This window comes from Semicossyphus pulcher, unplaced genomic scaffold (assembly GCF_022749685.1).
Source record: "Semicossyphus pulcher isolate SPU_LCO1_2020_fin unplaced genomic scaffold, fSemPul1.0.p SCAF_1, whole genome shotgun sequence".
NCBI lineage: Eukaryota > Metazoa > Chordata > Actinopteri > Labriformes > Labridae > Semicossyphus > Semicossyphus pulcher.
This window is the reverse complement of record NW_027211603.1, coordinates 35404842-35424525: the sequence shown is the minus strand read 5'-3', so window position 1 is coordinate 35424525 and position 19684 is coordinate 35404842. Positions and strand designations below refer to the sequence as shown.

Below are 19684 nucleotides of genomic sequence, written 5' to 3'. Positions count from 1 at the left end.
AACGTTTGTAACAGCAAAAGCTTTATTTGTAACCTCATGTCTGAAAGCCAGTGCCATTATGCATCCCTATCTATGACCTTTGTACTCTGCAGCTAAAAGCCGAAGCAGGGTGCTGAGATAAAAGTCATGTGACTTGGATTAAACTGCTTTATATTCTGGGCTGCAAATTTGCACATGGCTTCTGTGTAATGCCTCTTTAACAATTTGAAAGTGCAAGGGGGGGAACAGGATACCTCTTCTGATGAATGTGTATCTATTGGCTAGTATTGCTGTCTGAGTAAGGACCAATTTTAGTTTTAAACCATATTTTGCTATGTGTAACAATTTCTCCAGTTTGTTGTAGCTATTAAAAGGTCCCTTTTAATGTGCTTCCAAAGAAAGTAACGAAACAAAATCCTGTTAACAGAAGTTAATATAAGGTTTAAGCAATCAAGTACTTATCTTTCAGTGGTAGAGTATATAACATCTGAGCAACATCAGTTAAGCCATCGCATCCATCCACAGCACATTATATGTGGTCAAATTTCAACCAATCTCATTTGGATTGGAATGGTGAGACATCATCTATGACTGGATTGTTATGTGCATTCACAGACAGATATCTGTACATCGAGATGAATAAAAAGTTTAATCTTTCTAAAACAATAGTCAATTGGTTTTAGTACAGACAAGAGAAGCCAGAATACTTGAGACATTTAAATCTTGTCCTTCCCATAAAGATTCTGAATTAATATGCACGTATCAGTTTATAGAGATGGTTTGCTGGTTTGTGTTTATCGATACATTGACAATACATGATGCACATTCCTTAAGTTTAGATGTGTATTTGTGGATGAGGCACATTTGATGGTGTCTTATTTTCTACAGCTGTCATGAGAGGTTTATCCATAATATCACTTTTGCATGTGTTAACTGAAAATGAACATGCGCTGACCTCAAAATGTTGGAGATAAATGAAAATATTATCTATCATTTTGATGGGTTAAAAATAATTGCAGTTTTTCAGTACACACATAATCCAACATCACAATACTAGATTCTAACAAAATTATGTCAAATTGTCTTTAATCTTGTTTGCTTGTTGTCTGCCTCTCAGCTAGAGTAATTGCATAATTATCCACACTAGAGAATTTCTCCTCTGTCATGTGAAAGTCTCTCTGTAGCGGTTTTGTTGATTTTTTGGGGTGCCAGCCCGTATTTCAACAATGTATTATTCATTTTTTATCATTAAACCACCACAAGGATACCTCAGTACTAAGAAGTACCCAGTTGTGCAGTAAATTAAACAAACACGTGAAACAAGCCACATCAGAAGTAAGAGTCGAACCAAGCAACACAGTTTACTACCAAGATATATTGAACTGAAGCAAAGTAAAAACTATTCAACAAAATAACGCGTCTTGTGTCCATTTTCACAGTTCAAAAATTAACCCTTTTTTCAGTTCAGTTCCTAGGGTAACACCACAAGTGAGACCTCTCACCAGTCATAGACACTCTTTGGCAGAAAGCAAACTCCTCCGATGCAGCCAGAGTTACCTCCGATACCTGGCCGTGAAGGTTGTTCTCCAGGGAGAATCAAGAGGTGGGGTGATCGACAAGAATAACATCCAAGGGATTAAAACAACCACAGATTTGAACTGGCCTTAAAGCTGGCGCAGCCACAGACGCTCAGTGATGCCGACCTACTGTGAATCGCCATCTTGGATTAGTGCGTCAGCATTTTTATCATTCACTGGTCGCCCAGCCTATTGGCCAGGAAGTGAATTGCTTCCAGGCACGGGCGGATCGCCACCCTCTTAAAAGACTACCATCTTTTATCATTTTACAGCTTTAGATGGAAGAAATATACATACACTGCATTTAACATGATAACTCTAGCAATAGAAAAGTGTTGTGGCCGAAAGAACAGTAACTTGCAGAACAAAAAGTATACATGCATATCACACACATTTGGATGTTTGTGATTGATGTAGGGTGTGGTTATGGGACATAAACAACCTATGGCAAGTATGTATGGAGTTTGTATTGTTGGCATCCTGACACTTGACTGGTCCATAATGCATCATGTACCTTACAACAAAACATTCTGACAAATGGGGGATACAAAGTTCCATATCTTACTACTACTTGATTTTTTCCCCTTAGATGTCCCTGAAGGGACCTCTATTAAAAAAACATTGGGAACTCCTCCACTGTAATGAAGAGGTTAAAAAGTGCATGAATTTAAGCATGTGTCATACCTGCAGTCCTGGCGTGGGTTGGGCACATATCCTGGGTAAGCACCTTCAGTGATGTCACGGCACATTTTGCTATCTCTGTCTGAAGGCAGCAGAGTCCCAGCTCGCACCATCAGACCCAGACAATGGTCAAATGTGTTCCTCTCCTCAGGACCATCCTCCGTGAAGAAACAATGACCTAGAGTGTCATAGCCCACGACATCCTTTACCTAGGAGGCAGCAGACAAGTTGAATTTTACAGATCACAGGCTGTCAGACGTTCTTATCTAAAGAAAGAAAATATTTTCCAGGATGTCAAAGGATTTCATCTATTATGTTCAATAAAAATCAAGTGAAAACAGAATGAAAATAATAAACTTGAATATAGTCAAAAATTCTTTATGACCAGCAGTCCGTTGGAGCCATGGATGGTTACACAGCGGGAAAAGGAGTTGTGGATGGATAGATCACTGACAGAGGTGGGTGGGTCATAGCCTCCCCTCTCATCCACATCTCCATTCATATGGAAATGGACTGGGTAGTGTCCCATTGTCTGCTGGCCCATGTGCTGCATCTCCACCCCAGAAATATGAACAGACCTGAAGCCTCGCTCCACCTGATAATGACAGCAAATATATTTTATTATATATTTCAGTGGGGAGACACTCTGTAAGGAAGAAAAGAGGAAATGAAAAAAAATCTTTTCTAAGATGAGGGATTGATCAAGGAAAAATAGGGAAGAGGGAAGCTGGTGAAGATACACTGGATGAATGTTAGACAAAGTTCACAGATGAAAAAAGCCAGAGAATAAGGATAGAGGGAAAGGATGAAATAATATGAGGATATAGATGGCAAGGAAGCATCAAGGAAATACGGTAATGAAGAGAAAGGGAAGAACAATGCTGGGAGGAAGGTTAGGAGGAGAGTGGCATGGGGAAGATTGTGGATAATCAATCAATCAATCAATCAAATTTTATTTGTATAGCGCCAAATCATAACCAGGGTTATCTCGAGACACTTTACAGAAAGAGCAGGTCTAGACCGACTCTTTGTTAAGTTATTTAAAGAGAGGCCCAACATGAATCCACCATGAGTAGCACTTAGCAATTCGGCACATTGGCAAGGAAAATAATATAATAATAGGTAATAGGTAGTAGAAAGTAGAAAATAGGATGGTAGTAGGATATAACAAAAATGGAAAGATAGAGTAGAGTAGTGATGAAATCATGTTTTAGATGCAGTTAACATGACCAGGGAGTCAATCTGGTAAATGACAAAGAGCAGACATAGATTCACCAGTGAATAAAATACATCAGTTAGCATAGGGACAAAGAGATGATAAGCAGCTTTGTTCACATACCAGAGCCACTGTTGCACAACACCATAAGCAACTTCTTTGCCAACACTTCTGATTTTCATTGAAATTTCAGTTAAAAGTAGTAGTTAATTGGTTAAAATATTTAATCGAGATCAATTGCATGGTTTTCCATAGTTAACTCGTGATTAATCGCAAATTAAACTCACATTTTTTACCTGTTGTAAATGTACCTTAAAGAGATATTTTTTAAACGTTTTTAACGCTCTTATCAACATGGGAATGGACAAATACGCTTCCTTCATGCAAATGTATGTCAAATGTATGCCGGTGGTAACTCAGGTCACATCGACAGTAAAAACAAGTAACTTTTGTCTTGTCCAGAGAACCATCTAGCAGGGCTTTGAGGCTGAATTTGCCATTTAAAAGACCCTTTTCTTTATCCATTTCTGTTCACGGAGGTTTGTTTCTGCATGCTTTCCACAACATTACGGCTGCATCGCTTCCTGATTTCTCAAACTACGGGGCAGACGGATAGTCATAATAATAAACGCGCGTGCGCTAATCGCACGTCAAAATAATTAAGGGAATGTGGGTTAACGCGTTACTAACATCAAACAGCTAGCTAATACTAGTGGAAATACAAGATACTAACACAACAGTAAAAGCACAACTGTCAAGGGGAAGAGTGTGCTCTGAGGCATTCATTTTTAAAGGGCTTCACTGAAAATCTCAATAAGGCTTTTATTTTACGGTGTAAGCTGCTTGCGCGTGCTGTACACATAGCCATGCATGAGAACTATGTGTCATGAGCCTGTGATGGAAATCATAATAGGATATGATAGTTGCCCTGGGGAAAGGGGCAGAAAGGCAGCAAAAATACAACCAAAACCTTCTTTGTTCTTCTGACCTTTCCTTCAGTGCCTCTCTCATGCCAGTAGGCTAAGACATTGATCATGGGCTTTGTTCGGGGTGGTACCTGTTCTATTTTAATTTTTATCATCCATCTGTGATTACATATGATTGACAAAATTTGGTGTGTGTTGTCGGATGACATGGGGTTGGCACATCCAGGCGCATGACTAGGAAACTCAAACAAGCTGGACTCCCCTCTCAGCTGCAAGTCCACTTCTACAGAAGCACAATAGAGAGCATCCTCTGTCATTGAGTCCCTGTAAGGTATGCTAATTGCACAGAAGAGAACACAATGGACTTGACCCGGGTTTTAAAAACAGCTTTTGGAGCTGTGGTCCCGGGCCTGGATGCTGTTTATGCTTTCTGTTTATTGCCATCAACATCAGCAGAGACACAACCCACCCAGGAAACTGTCTGTTTGTCCCCTTGCCATCTTGGTAAAGATACCGCTGCATCAAAACCTGGACTAGCAGACCGAGTTTCAGCTTCTTCCCTCAAGCTGTAGCCTCCATCACTAATACCATGTTCTTTATTGTATCTCTTTATCTTTTATCTAACTACTTGTATTTTTTTGTCTTGAATTTTGCTGCTGAGCTTATTGTCACCAATGGCATTTTATTGTATGCATACAATGACAATAAAGTATCTTATCTGATCTTATTACTAAATTACTGCTTACCAATGAATTCCAACATTGCAGCAAACATTAATAGCAGTATACCTTGTTTAGGTGCCAGTGTTAGCACTGAGCCAAAAGCACAGAAGAACAGCTTTACAGAGCCACTGGTGACTGTTGACTCTTAATATTGGACTAGTTTTTTAAAATCTTTCTCTACAATTTCTGCCCAAAGGCTAAACCCGTAAAATTCAAAATCAATTATTGGTTCTTTCAAAAATGAACCAACTGGCTCCCGAGGTGGTGATCTCCCTGGATGTAAAGAAGGCGTTCGACTGAGTTGAGTGGCCTTATTTGTTTGCGATATTGGGAAAATTTGGATTTGGACCAAAACTCATATCATAGATCTGCTTGTTATATGCCTCAACTAAAACATCAGTAATGACTAATAAATTGTGTTCCAAGCCCTTTTCACTGCCAAGGGCTTATGCTGAAACACTTTGTTGGGACCGGACTATGCCTCTAAGTCAGATTCCATAAGTAAAGCGAGGTATTAAAAATGGCTATTAAAAGATATATAAAAGATATGATTTAATCTACATTAAATCACCTCTGTATTGGGCACCACTTAACTTAACTTAAGAAAATAACCATATAATTACATCAGTCTCATAAAGTATACTAGACTATCTATATAGACTCTGATTAATAATTAACTTCACGGCTCCAGTGGCAAATAGGGGGAGACAAAGAACTCATAAAAGGGCGTTACTCAAAGAGGGCCACTGAATGCTGTCCTTTGTCTCAACCAACTTGCACTAATGGTGCGTTCCATTTTGAAAATTCCGGGTTCCCAGTTGGAAATTTCAACTGGAACGCCCCCTGAGGTCGGATTTTCGTCTCATAAAGTCGGAGGAACCTTGCCAACCCCGACCTCATATCTCTGTGCATAAATGAAAGCTGTAGTATTAATTGTTTATTATCACTTGTCTCATTAAATCAGCCGTATTCACAGTACTATCCAACTTCTATCTGTGGACATGTTGTGGACCTCATATTTGTTCTGTAATTGACTTGTTGTACTGGAACCATAGACTGTACTGGAACGCAGTCAACACGGGTGTGACGTCATTCCCAGTTCCGACTTCCGAGGTAAATGGAATGCAACAAAAGTACATGGGAAGGGTCCAGGCCCAGGAAAAGAACCGCAAGGTTGAATCCCTGGCTGTTTAGTCTGGTCAGAAGGGCAGTCCACAATATTGTATGTGTGTAAGTCTTAAAAGTGCTGGATTAGGAAAGAGGGAGGTTAATTTAGCATGCAGACTATGTCTTGGTGTAAGCATAAATAACCTCAACTACAATCAATACCCGACTAAACAGACATTACAACAATACAACTCAGTAACTTATCAAATCAATAACATTACAATACAGTAAACATTTCAGCTTGGCCGGTACTGTGAGTTATTCTAGCTTTGCCCGTTACCAGAGCATGGATGGAAAGGCGTTGCTGTGATGTGTTGCAGCTTGTATAGGCCGACGATCCTGTTGCTCAACCGGGCTGGGGAGGCAGTGGTTCTGGTGAAGAAAGTTGCAGTCGTTGTGTTGGTGTCCAGTTGGAGGGAAACTGGTCCTTCCTTGCTCTGTCTCGCATTGCTGTTGAGGCATGGCTCCGTTAGCAAGTCATGAGAGCTGTTGAATTGGAGGGAACTGCGGCAGCTCCAACCTTCTTGGAGGGCAGTGGAGAGCTTCTGAGTAGAGATGTTTCGGTCCTGAACGATTCGTTCCTTTCATTCACTCTGCTCCGCTTGCGGGCCGCAGCTTCCCAACCCCTCCCTGCTTCCTTTTAGAAAACCAGACGGAGGAGAGCTGTATGTGTCTAATCAAATGTATCAAATGACCATCATGGGTTAAGAGAACTACAGAAAGTATGATCCGAATATCTCTCTCTCTCTCTCTCGTTCACTGAACGAGAATGGTCCTTGTGAACGAAATGTAAAGTGAAGTCAGCTAAACTGGGACAGTTTTTTGGTAAATGATCTTTAAGACCATCAAATAAGCTGTGCATGTGCTTTAATGATATTTTTTATCAGTTGGCACAGGCCTCTAAGATATTTATGTTTATAAAAAATTTGAAAAAAAACCCAATTGTTTTGGTATCTTTCGTTTTTCGTTTTTTCTCACACAGCAGTATTGGGGGGATCTCTGATTAAATATATTACAGCCTCAGGCCCTGTGAATATACAAGCTGCCAAATTCACCTCAATTAGAAAAAAACATCATATAACTAAAACTGTGATGCAGACTAGCAGCGCTGAGAGGGGGTGAGCACCGGCACAGAGGGAGGGAGGGAGGTAGCGGGTCATTGTGGACTGAAGTGATGACATGATATAAAACTTAGTTTGATCATGAAACCTGATGATCCTCTGCAGCTCTGTGTGAAATATATGAACTATACAGCAGACTGCAGTCTATGTTTACAGTGACAGACAGTTTGAGCATAGGGGGGGGCAAATGGCTTACTGATCATTCATGAACGAGACCGGGTCATCTCTCGGTCGTGAACGAAATGAGTCCCAACAGGTCATTCTGATCCTCGACCAGGACAAACTAAGGCTGCGGGGGTACAGTGGGTACGGAAAGTATTCAGACCCCTTTAAATTTTTCACTCTTTGTTTCATTGCAGCCATTTGCTAAAATCGAAAGAGTTCATTTTTTTTTTCGCATTAATGTACACTCAGCAACCCATCTTGACAGAAAAAAACAGAAATGTAGAACTTTTTGCAAATTTATTAAAAAAGAAAAACTGAAATATCACATGGTCATAAGTATTCAGACCCTTTGCTGTGACACTCATATTTAACTCACATGCTGTCCATTTCTTCTGATCCTCCTTGAGATGGTTCTACTCCTTCATTGGAGTCCAGCTGTGTTTAATTAAACTGATTGGACTTGATTAGGAAAGGCACACACCTGTCTATATAAGACCTTACAGCTCACAGTGCATGTCAGAACAAATGAGAATCATGAGGTCGAAGGAACTGCCCAAGGAGCTCAGAGACAGAATTGTGGCAAGGCACAGATCTGGCCAAGGATACAAAATAATTTCTGCAGCACTCAAGGTTCCTAAGAGCACAGTGGCCTCCATAATCCTTAAATGGAAGAAGTATGGGATGACCAGAACTCTTCCTAGACCTGGCCTTCCGGCCAAACTGAGCAATCGTGGGAGAAGAGCCTTGGTAAGAGAGGTAAAGAAGAACCCAAAGATCACTGTGGCTGAGCTCCAGAGATGCAGTAGGGAGATGGGAGAAAGTTCCACAAAGTCAACTATCACTGCAGCCCTCCACCAGTCGGGGCTTTATGGCAGAGTGGCCCGACGGAAGCCTCTCCTCAGTGCAAGATGTATGAAAGCCTGCATAGAGTTTGCCAAAAAACACATGGAGGACTCCCAGACTATCAGAAATAAGATTCTCTGGTCTGATGAGACCAAGATTGAACTTTTTGGCATTAATTCTAAGCGGTATGTGTGGAGAAAACCAGGCACTGCTCATCACCTGCCCAATACAATCCCAACAGTGAAACATGGTGGTGGCAGCATCATGCTATGGGGGTGTTTTTCAGCTGCAGGGACAGGACGACTAGTTGCAATTGAAGGAAAGATGAATGCGGCCAAGTACAGAGATATCCTGGAAGAAAACCTCCTCCAGAGTGCTCAGGACCTCAGACTGGGCCGAAGGTTCACCTTCCAACAAGACAATGACCCAAAGCACATAGCTAAAATAACAAAGGAGTGGCTTCGGAACAAGTCTGTGACCATTCTTGACTGGCCCAGCCAGAGCCCTGACCTAAACCCAATTGAGCATCTCTGGAGAGACCTGAAAATGGCTGTCCACCAACGTTCACCATCCAACCCTGACAGAACTGGAGAGGATCTGCAAGGAAGAATGGCAGAGGATCCCCAAATCCAGGTGTGAAAAACTTGTTGCATCATTCCCAAGAAGACTCATGGCTGTACTAGCTCAAAAGGGTGCTTCTACTCAATACTGAGCAAAGGGTCTGAATACTTATGACCATGTGATATTTCAGTTTTGTTTTTTTTATAAATTTGCCAAAAGTTCTACATTTCTGTTTTTTTCTGTCAAGATGGGTTGCTGTGTGTACATTAATGAGAAAAAAAAATTCGATTTTAGCAAATGGCTGCAATGAAACAAAGGGTGAAAAATTTAAAGGGGTCTGAGTACTTTCCGTACCCACTGTATATCTTCCAGGCTTGCACACATCCGCAGTTCACATATGTTTACAGCACTGATAGATGAAAACAAACAAAATTACGAAGTTGGCATGTTTTGTAATGGAAGTTCAACGTTAATATATGAACCAAACTAAACCGACTGGTCAATAACTTTGTGTAAAGTACAGTGAAGTTGTCGTCTTTGTCTTTTATTGTGTTTTTTTGTACTGATGAGGACCTATGTGTCTGACATATAGAAATAAAGTACAATTGTGGTGATGTCAGGGGCCTCTGGGGAACACTTGAGTCTCAGTCCGAATTTATTGCATTCACCTGTGTGGATGCTCTCTGTGAGGTGTTATTTTCCAAACTGGGCTTGATGTCCTGTGGTCGGCGTGACAGAGTGTCAGCAATAGTATGGCACTGTCCATCTTTGTGTTGAATGACCCAATTAAAAGGGTCCGATTCCAATATCCATCGAGCCCTTTTCCCTGTTGGGTCATTGTCAACAGATATGGTGCGGAGATGCAACTCTCTATCAAATGTAGACCAGCGCCTCTCTGTGGGGGTGAGCGATTGACTAGCATACACCACCACTCTTTCTAGTCCATCTCTGTCTTGAGCGAGCACAGCCCCCACTGCTTCCATGGAGGCATCCATATAAACCTTAAAGGGGATATTAATCAGGCATGGCGACAACCGGGGAAGAGGAGAGCACCCCTTTCAGATACTCAAAGGCTGCATTACATTCAGTTGTCCACTGGACCGGCATGTCCTTACATATCACGTCAGTAGTAAGAGCAGAGGCCCACAAATGCTCTCACTTCAGTTGGATTTCTTGGTGTGGGCCAGGTTCTGTGTTTGTCAGTGTTTCGGGGGTCCTGCTGCAGGCCATGGCGACACGTGACATGCCCCAGAAATACAACATGATCCTGGGCCAGATGACACTTTTTGGGGTTTAGTCTTAGGCCTGCTGCTTGAATCCTGAAGAAAACTTTGCGCAGACTGGAGAGGTGATCCTCAAATGTGGGGCTGTATATCAGCACATCGTCGAGGTACACTATATAGACCTGCCATGGAAGCCCTCTGAGCACAAGCTCCATCATACGCTGAAAAGTGGCAGGCGAGTTATTGAGGCCCATAGGCATTGACCACCACTGATAGAGGGCCCGGCCCATCGTGAAGGCCGTTTTCTCTCTGTCTTGCTCCGTGACCTCCACTCAGCAGAACCTCCACTCACCACTCTTCTTCTTGACTAACACTACAGGTGAGGCCCAGGGGCTGCAGCTCTCTTCAAGTACCCCATTAGCTAGCAAAGCCGCCACCTGTCTGTCTATTTCCTTTCTTTTTTCTGGTGAGGTTCGGTGATGGTGGTGAGGTAGGCATGCTGCCGCAGGGGAGGATGATCGCTGGTTTGAATGTGATGTTTAATGAGTGTGCATTTTCCAGTCACCCCTTTTGACGTGCTGAACATACACACGACACAACACTCTTTGTGTTCAATCAACAATGCAACTAATTGTGCCTTCTGCTGATGACCATCATCCATGGAGAAAAACTCCTCCAGGTGCATGCCCTCTCTGAATATAATGTCCTTATCCGTGGGGTTCAACACACAGGCTGTGGTGATCCCATTCTTCACCGCTGTCACCATGTGAGCCACAGCACACTCATTCTTACTCTGTAGATTTGGGATAAGTAGCCCACATAGTCAGAGAGCTGGTCAACTGGCCCGGGCGGGGACACACTCACGGGCACCAGCATTTCACTGAGGGAGGGCAGTGTCACAGCAGTGGTGAGGGAGACATTGCAACATTCAGGTAAGTCTTGATAGCTCAAAAGAGGAACAACCCATAAGCCCATAACTCCCATAACTGCAGTTTGCCTCGGGTGTAATCCAAGAGGGCATGATTTGCAACCAGGACGTCCAGGCCCAGCAATGCTGTCTGTGTAGACCCCCTCAGTACATGGAAAACATGCAGCCAGGATTCGTTACCGAGGTGTAGAGTGCAGCAATAAGGTCTGCATTCAGGGGTCGTTAGAGAAGCGCTGAAACAGCCATACAGAAATCTGCAATGATGAATGACTCAGTGGGTCCTGAGTCCACTAGTATGTTTAATTCAGTCCCTTCAATGTTTTCCCTCACATATGAGGTACACTGCTGTGCTGTCTTATCAGGTGTTAGTGTACTACTGGTTGGAGGGATACACATTTCCTCCTCCAAAGGGCCCATGGGGGCTGTAGCTGGTGTTTGGGCCGCAACGTCAGCTACATCTCTTTTCCTGGCTGGTTGGCTGGGTCCTCTCTCCTGGGGGAGAGAAAATGCACTCCTCGCCGCCTTGTTGTCTCATCGTTAAAGGGGTCCTTGGCAGGTCTCCTCCAATTTGGTGAGCTAGGTTGGTTATATTCAGGCAACCGGTAATCCTGTCTTTCTCTAGGGCTTCCCTCAGCTTCCCCTTCACGCCAGCAATGATCAGGTGAGTGCCCCCTCGGTTAAAACTCAGCTCGAAATAGCAAAAATGCATATATGATATCAGTTGTGAGTGTGTCATAAAGCATGCACAAAAATCTGAGTGAAAATAAACGTTCAGAACCACAAGAAAATCTAGAAAAAAAAACAGCTCATTTGGCTGTGCAGACAATTTCTCAGGACTGTGTAGGCGTGGCGGCTCCCATGTTGATTGACACCTGCCGGGGTCCGCCTGTCCGAGTTCTCATGGCAAAACAGAAGAGTCTCGTTTAATCTGGCAAAATAGTCTTAATAAATACAGGAAGGCCCTACGGCATGCTCGAGGTGTCTACTACTCCTCCCTCATGGAAGAAAATAAAAACAATCCCAGGTACCTTTTCAGCACGGAGCCAGGCTGACAGAAAGTCACAGCTCCACTGAGCCAAGTATTCCTATAGCCCTCAGCAGTGATGATTTCATGAGCTTCTTTAATGACAAAATCCTAAAGATTAGAGACAATATTTGTGACCTCCTGCCGTTAACTGGTGCAGATGTATCTTTGGAAACTGCTCAAAAACCTGATGTTTACCTTGACTGTTTTTCTCCAGTTGACCTTCCTGAGCTAAATTCTCTGATATCTCCGTCTAAACCATCAACCTGTCTTTTAGACCCGATTCCAACCAAGCTACTTAAGGAAGTCTTTCCCTCAATTAGCACTTCTTTACTAGATATAATCAATATGTCTTTATCGACCGACTATGTACCCCAGTCTTTTAAACTAGCTGTAATTAAGCCACTTCTTAAAAAGCCTACCCTAGATTCAGGCACCTTAGCTAACTATAGACCTATATCTAACCTTCCTTTTATCTCAAAGACCCTTGAGAAAGCAGTCGCTAATCAATTATGTGACTTTCTTCATAACAACAGTTTATTTGAGGACTTCTAGTCGGGATTTAGAGTCCACCATAGCACTGAGACAGCACTCGTCCTGTTAGATCTTAGTGCCGCTTTCGACACGATAGACCATCACAACCTGTTACAGAGACTAGAACATTTAATTGGCATTACAGGATCTGCATTAAGTTGGTTTAAATCTTATTTATCAGATCGATCTCAGTTTGTTAATGTTCATGACCTCAGTTTTTACCTTATATATGCGTCCTCTTGGTAATATCATGAGGAAACACTCCATTAATTTTGATTGCTATGCAGATGATACTCAATTATACTTATCTATGAAGCCAGACGAAACCAATCAGCTACCTAATTAGAAGCATGCCTTAAGGACATAAAGATCTGGATGACTGGAAACTTTCTGCTAATTAATTCAGACAAAACTGAAGTTATTGTGCTCGGCCCAAAACACCTTAGAGATTCTTTCTCTAATGATATAGCTGCCCCAGATGGCATCAGCCTGGCATCCAGCACTACTGTTAGGAATCTGGGAGTTCTATTTGATCAGGATATGTCCTTCATCTCCCACATAAAACAAATACCAAGGACAGCCTTCTTTCATCTTCGCAACATAGCAAAAATCAGACACATCTTGTCTCAAAACGATGCAGAAAAACTAGTCCATGCATTCGTTACTTCCAGGCTGGATTATTGTAACTCGTTACTATCAGGCTGCCCTAATAAGTCACTAAAAACTCTGCAGCTGGTACAAAATGCTGCAGCACGTGTGCTGACAAGAACTAGGAAGAGAGATCACATCTCTCCTGTATTAGCCTCTCTGCACTGGCTTCCTGTCTAGAATAGAATTTAAAATCATTCTTCTTACTTACAAAGCTCTTAATGGTCAGGCACCATCATATCTTAAAGAGCTCATAGTGCACTATTACCCCTCTAGAACATTGCGCTCCCACTAAGAGTAGTGTTGGAGGTAGAGCCTTCAATTACCAGGCCCCCCTCCTCTGGAACAATCTACCAGTCAAGGTCCGGGAGGCAGACACCCTCTCTTCTTTTAAGAGTAGACTTAAAACTTTCCTCTTTGATAAAGCTTATAGTAAGGGCTGGCTCAGGCTTGGACTAGCCCATAGTTATGCTGCTATAGGTTTAGACTGCCGGGGGGATCTGACACACCAAGCCTCTCTCTCTTTTCTTTCTCTTTCTCTCTCTGTGTTTCTCTGTCTCTCTCCCTCTCTGTCTCTCTTTCTCTCTCTCTCTCTCTCTCTCTGTCTCTCTCTCTCTGTCATATTAATGCAGCTCATTAACTCTGTATCTTCTGGTCCCATTAACATTACTAACCACATATCTTCCCGGGAGTTCTTGTGCTCCCTTGTCTTGAAGGTTCCTGGGGATCGTTGCTGCAGACCACCTGCTGCTGTGGACCTGCTCGACTGCAACAACTACTAACATCAGCCTTCCCCATAGTATCATTATTGTTGCTGCTAATGCTAATAGTAGACCTGTTGACTTCAATTGTTACAATTACGATTACCTCAGCCTTTATCATTACTCTGCTTCTCTCGCTAATTTATTTATTTATTTATTTAGCTAATCTTCACCATAGTCTACCACTATTATTGGCATTGTAACCATAAGTATGTGTCTGTTGTTGTTCATGTAACAAGGACATATGTTGTTGTTGTAACAAGAACATATGTTGTTGTTGCTCTCTTTGCCTGTCTCTATTCTGCATCTCCTTCTATCCCATTTTCAGCCCATCCAGTCGAGGCAGATGGCTGTTCAACATGAGTCTGGTTCTGCTCGAGGTTTCTGCCTGTTCAAAGGAAGTTTTTCTGCCAATGTGCCGAAAATTGCTAAGTGCTACTCAAGGGTGGATTCATGTTGGGCCTCTCTTTAAATAACATAACAAAGAGTCTAGACCTGCTCTTTCTGTAAAGTGTCTCGAGATACCTCTGGTTATGATTTGGCGCTATACAAATAAAATTTGATTTGATTTCGATTTGATTTGAACTGTCAACACAACAATGGCGCATGGGAAAGCAGTGTTACCTCTAGGATTTTTTTCAGCAGCAGGGTAGAGGGTGTTGTACCACCCAGGTATGTGCCCATGTGTACATCATATCAAAACTATTGCTGTCAGGTGATTAAAAAAATGAATCTAATTAATTACAGGCTTTGTAATTAATTGATTTCAATTAATCTCATATATCAGTGATTTCTGTGAGAAGCACATAACATGTAGGTTAACCCTCTTTCTAGATGGTAATTTCTTACTTCCACACTTTAATTGTACTCTCTTCCTCACCTCATTAAGTTTTAATTCACAAACTACTTTAATCTGATCACTTTGCTTCAGTCCCCCAACACACCTGCACCTCTGCTCCCTGCACCACTACTGGCCCCGCTCAACCCCCCGCCCCTACTTCTGTCTGTCTCTCTGTCTGCTGTGTTGACTGTCTTCATCAGCAGTCTGTTTAATTAAGTCACAAAAGTTACATATTTTCTCTTTCGCAATTCAGTTCTCACAGCACGTGAGTCGCGTGTGCACGAGGGACGTTATTAATGACGTCGCGATCTAAACGATCGATCGTTACCAAATGACATCTCCTTTTATAAGCTTTATAAAGCGCGACAATCAATGTACTTACAGTAGGGACGTGCAGAGTTAGACAGACAATATCTCCTCATTTCAGTATAATATTGTGCAGCTCGCTGGAGGGAGATCTCCAGGGAGCTGAAAGTTTGGTACTGAGCGCATAGCTGATACGGGCACGTGGATTGTTTACACTGCATATTAGAACTGCGTATGTATGCCAATGTCAGCGTTGCGGAGCGGACCCTCTTTTGCCGTTAGAAGTAAACTGGTTCTGCTGTTGTTTATGTGGTTGCCAAGACTTCACGAGTTTACTGTTTCAGTGGTCTCCCTCAATGAGGAGAGGATGGACGATCGTTCATTTGCTGCGGAAATCTCCAAAGAGTCGTTCAATTACAACTTCTGAAGCAGCGGCTGCAACAATTCACTAAATGTATGTGGAGGAAACACTGCTGCTTCTCCAAGTCCGCCGCATTTAGAAAATAAAAGAATGACACGTTGTCATCTCAGATGGTGGATGTGCACCAGGGGACAGCACACAGAGGCATGATGCGGAAAAAAGGCGATCGTTAGGCAGGTAACTGCAACAGGTATGTGCAGAGATGGTCAAGGTATGTGGACACGAGTTAGCGCAGACTCAGAGAGAGGGATTGATCGCCAGCCCAGAAGTGTTATTGCACCTGTGAGGGCGGGACAACTGCTGTTGATTATTTCACGATTGGTTCAAGAATATTTATGACGACATAAATATCTTCACTGACCACGCCCAATTTAACCCCAGCGTCAGGGAAGTTAACAAAGTAAGAATGGCAATAACTCCAGTTTGGATTAAAAGTCATTTCTAAAACTTTTAACATGCTTACAAGTATGTACATAAGACTTTAAATTGCATAGTGAGAAGGATTTTGTGGATTTGGGTTTCCAGGGGCTTTAACCACGTAGGCGACGTGAGAGCAGCCCTGCTCCCCACAAGCACTTCTCCAGCCACTGGACCTCAGCCTGTTATTTTCCTCTGCCATTCATCTCATTTCCATCCTCATTTCTCTCATGTCTTCTGTAAGTCTGTCCATTGCTCTGTATAAACCACCTCCATCAGATATTGAATGCACCATAGCTGCTGCATCACTCCCAGCAGGAGTCTGGCATAGCTGAGGGTTGACATAGTCCATCTTTAGAGTCTCTCTGGCCATCTCACATCAGCCAGCAATAATCAGGGCCTCATCCAAACAGCGGCCCCCTGCTCATGACATTTAGCTCTCGAGGCCCAGCCAGAAATCCGCGAAAACTTCTCTCATCTCTGAGCTATATCACCGTAGTCTGGGAATGCTTGCTAAACTAATTTGTTTATTTCTGCTGCATAAACTTCCAAACTCTCACCTGGGGCATGGCTCCGGGCAGCGAGGTTTGCTCTGAAACAATCCAGAAAATGTTTTTGACCGAAAGCATCCTGCAACTTTTCTTTTACTGCAAAATAGTTGGTCTGGACGGCTGCCGGCAGGCTATCCAACAGGAGAAAAGCAGCCTTGGACAGACGTGTTGGTAAAATCCTTGCAAGTTCATAGTCATAGTCACCTCCAGTGCCTCCCACCAGTGCTTCCACAGCGACTTCATACTGTCTGGCCCAGCAGGGAAAACTTTGCTTGTCCTCTCCAGCGAAGGGTAGCGGGAGTTCAATCCTCATGTCACTGCCAAAAGGTCTTGCCCCCATCTCTGTTGTCCAGCGGGTCCTCGTACTTCCACATGATGTGTTTTTTTTGTTTTTTTCTATCTCTCTAACTTATGCAGTGGGGAGCATGATATAATCCCCAGACGAAACGCGGAACTGACTCACAATATAGCTGAACACTGTTAATAATTAAGCTAATCGCGCATTAGCAGTGGCTAACATGAGTAAGCTGACTCACATTAAACTGACCGACTTATCTCAAAGTGTCCATAAAGCGGCACAACATCCCACAGCTGCCACCAATGTAACTGAGGGTGTATGAAGGCACCTAGACTTGTTAGAACTACAAAATGATAAACCACGGAGAGCTCTAAACATAGATAGTAAACTGCTCAACAGTATATAATATAAACTTGGTTACACACCAGTTTACATAAAACAGCCCTAATAACAAAATAGCTTACAATACTAACATTAATTAATATTGCTTTGGTTATAGTGGGACATTTGAAGTGAAAACAGCTCATCATCAAAGCATGCGGTGTCAAAACTTATGTTTATCCATTATAATTAATGCCCTACGCCCTTGTGTTATGGAGTCGTAGATATTCTTTAGCAATTCACAGATTTTACATTTATCCCTTGTAGGTAATATTGCATGTTTGAAAATGAACATACTGCCCAGATTTCTATATCTGTTCTGGAGCATCCCAGTCTTCCTTACTAAATCTTTCTTCAAGGTTGGTGATATGTTGATATCCTAATTTTTAATGGGTAAAAAACATCCCAAGGTGCTTCATAAGGTGCTTCTTCAGAGGCATAGGGAAGAGGGTGGTTTGGCCTTGCTCAATCTGATGTACTATTAATGGGCGGCAAACGTACAACAAATAGTTTATTGGATTCAAACCCCAAATGTTGATTGGTGCCAATCAGAAGCGAACACCTGTATACCATCATTGCTCCTTGCATTAGTTACTGCCAAGTTCCCTTTATCTCCTAAACAGTACTCATCATGCACGATAGTAACTTCAACTCTCAGTATTTGGTCTCATTTTGGACAAAATTTCAATCTGACGGATTTCTCTGTTTATGGCCCCATATGTAATAATCACAGTTTCCTCCTAGCCAAATTAGATTCTGAATTTGCCCAATGGCTAATTGAAGGCCTTGATAAATTAAGTGATCTCAAACTTAATCTACAACGCTCTAGCCTTTTCAGGTCATTTCGTTCAAACCATTAGCAAACAAATTCCTGCTCACCTTAGGTCTTATTTCAAATATTTAAAATACTGTCATGTCATGCAATAAGGTTCTCTCTTGATAAGATTCGAACAGGTTGGATAGAAGAGCTCTGAATTGATAAAATGATGATGAATGATGAAACATGGAAAAGCACACAAGACAGGGTAAATAGTTTAACTTCATATGCTTGCCTTAGCTTAAAGGCCCTGGAAACTCTTTTATTATTATTTATTTATTAGCAAAAATGCATATATGATATCAGAGTTGAGTGTGTCAAAAAGCATCCACAAAAGTCTGAGTGAAAATAAATGTTGAGAACCACCAGAAAATGTTCTTGAAAAACAGCTCATTAGGCTATTCAGACAATTTCTCAGGACTGTGTAGGTGTGGCAGATCCCATGTTGATTGACACCTGCCGGGGTCTGCCTGTCCACGTTCTCAGGGCAACTGTCAACACAACAATGGCGCATGGGAAAGCAGTGTTTCCTCTAGGATTTTCAGCAGCAGGGTAGAGGGTTTGTTGTACCACCCAGGTACATCATATTAAAACTATTGCTGTCAGGTGATTAAAAAAGATGAATCTAATTAATTACATGTTTTGTAATCAATTGATTTCAATTAATCTCATATTGCAATGATTTCTGTGAGAAGCACATCACTTGCAGACTTACCCTCTTTCTAGATGGTAATTTCTTACTTCCACAGTTTAAATGTACTCTCTTCTACACCTCATTAAGTTTTAATTCACGATCTACTTTAATCTGATCACTTTGCTTCAGTCTATTTAATTAAGTCACAAAAGTTACTCTCGCCTGCAATTCAGTTCTCACAGCACGTGAGCCACTTGTGCACGAGGGACGTTATAATCAATAATTGTTTTGATCGCTACCAAATGACATCAACTTTAATAAGCTTAATAAACCATGACAATCTATGTACTTACAGTAGGGACGTCTGGAGTTAGACAATATCTCCTCATTTCAGTATAATATTGTGCAGCTTGCTGGAGGGAGATCACCAGGCAGCTGAAAGTTTGATATTGACCACACAGCTGATGTAGGCACATAGATTGTTTACATTGCGTATTAGAACTGCATATGTATGCCGATGTCAGCGATGTGGAGCGGACCCTTGGCCAAGACTTGGCGAGTTCACTGTTTCAGTGGTCTTCCTCAATGAGGAGAGGATGGACGATCATTGATTTGCAGCGGAAATCTCCAAAGAGTCGTTCAATTACAACTTCTGAAGCAGCAGCTGCAACAATTCACTAAATGTATGTAGCGGAAACACTGCTGCTTCTCCAAGTCTGACGCATTTCCAAAATAAAAGAATGACACGTTGTCATCTCCAATGGTAGATGTGCACCGGGGACAGCACACACAGGCATGATGGGGAAAGGGCGATCGTTAGGTAGGTAACTGCAACAGGTATGTGCAGAGACGTTCAGGGTATGTGGACACGAGTTAGCTCAGACTCAGAGAGGAAGATTGATCGCAAGCCGAGAAGTGTTATTGCACCTGTGAGGGCGGGAC

The 19684-nt window shown here is 42.3% G+C and overlaps 1 protein-coding gene across 1 annotated transcript in view; it reads right to left on the bottom strand.

The window, feature by feature from the left end:
- LOC138598761 (cell migration-inducing and hyaluronan-binding protein-like) overlaps nt 1-19684 on the bottom strand; it is a 126637-nt gene that overhangs the window by 50008 nt on the left and 56945 nt on the right. The window contains exons 12-13 of the mRNA XM_069670649.1: nt 2623-2832; nt 2241-2446 (exon numbers count right to left, since the gene is read on the bottom strand). Coding sequence (XP_069526750.1) covers nt 2241-2446; nt 2623-2832 — 416 coding nt within the window. The remainder of the gene's footprint in view (nt 1-2240; nt 2447-2622; nt 2833-19684) is intronic.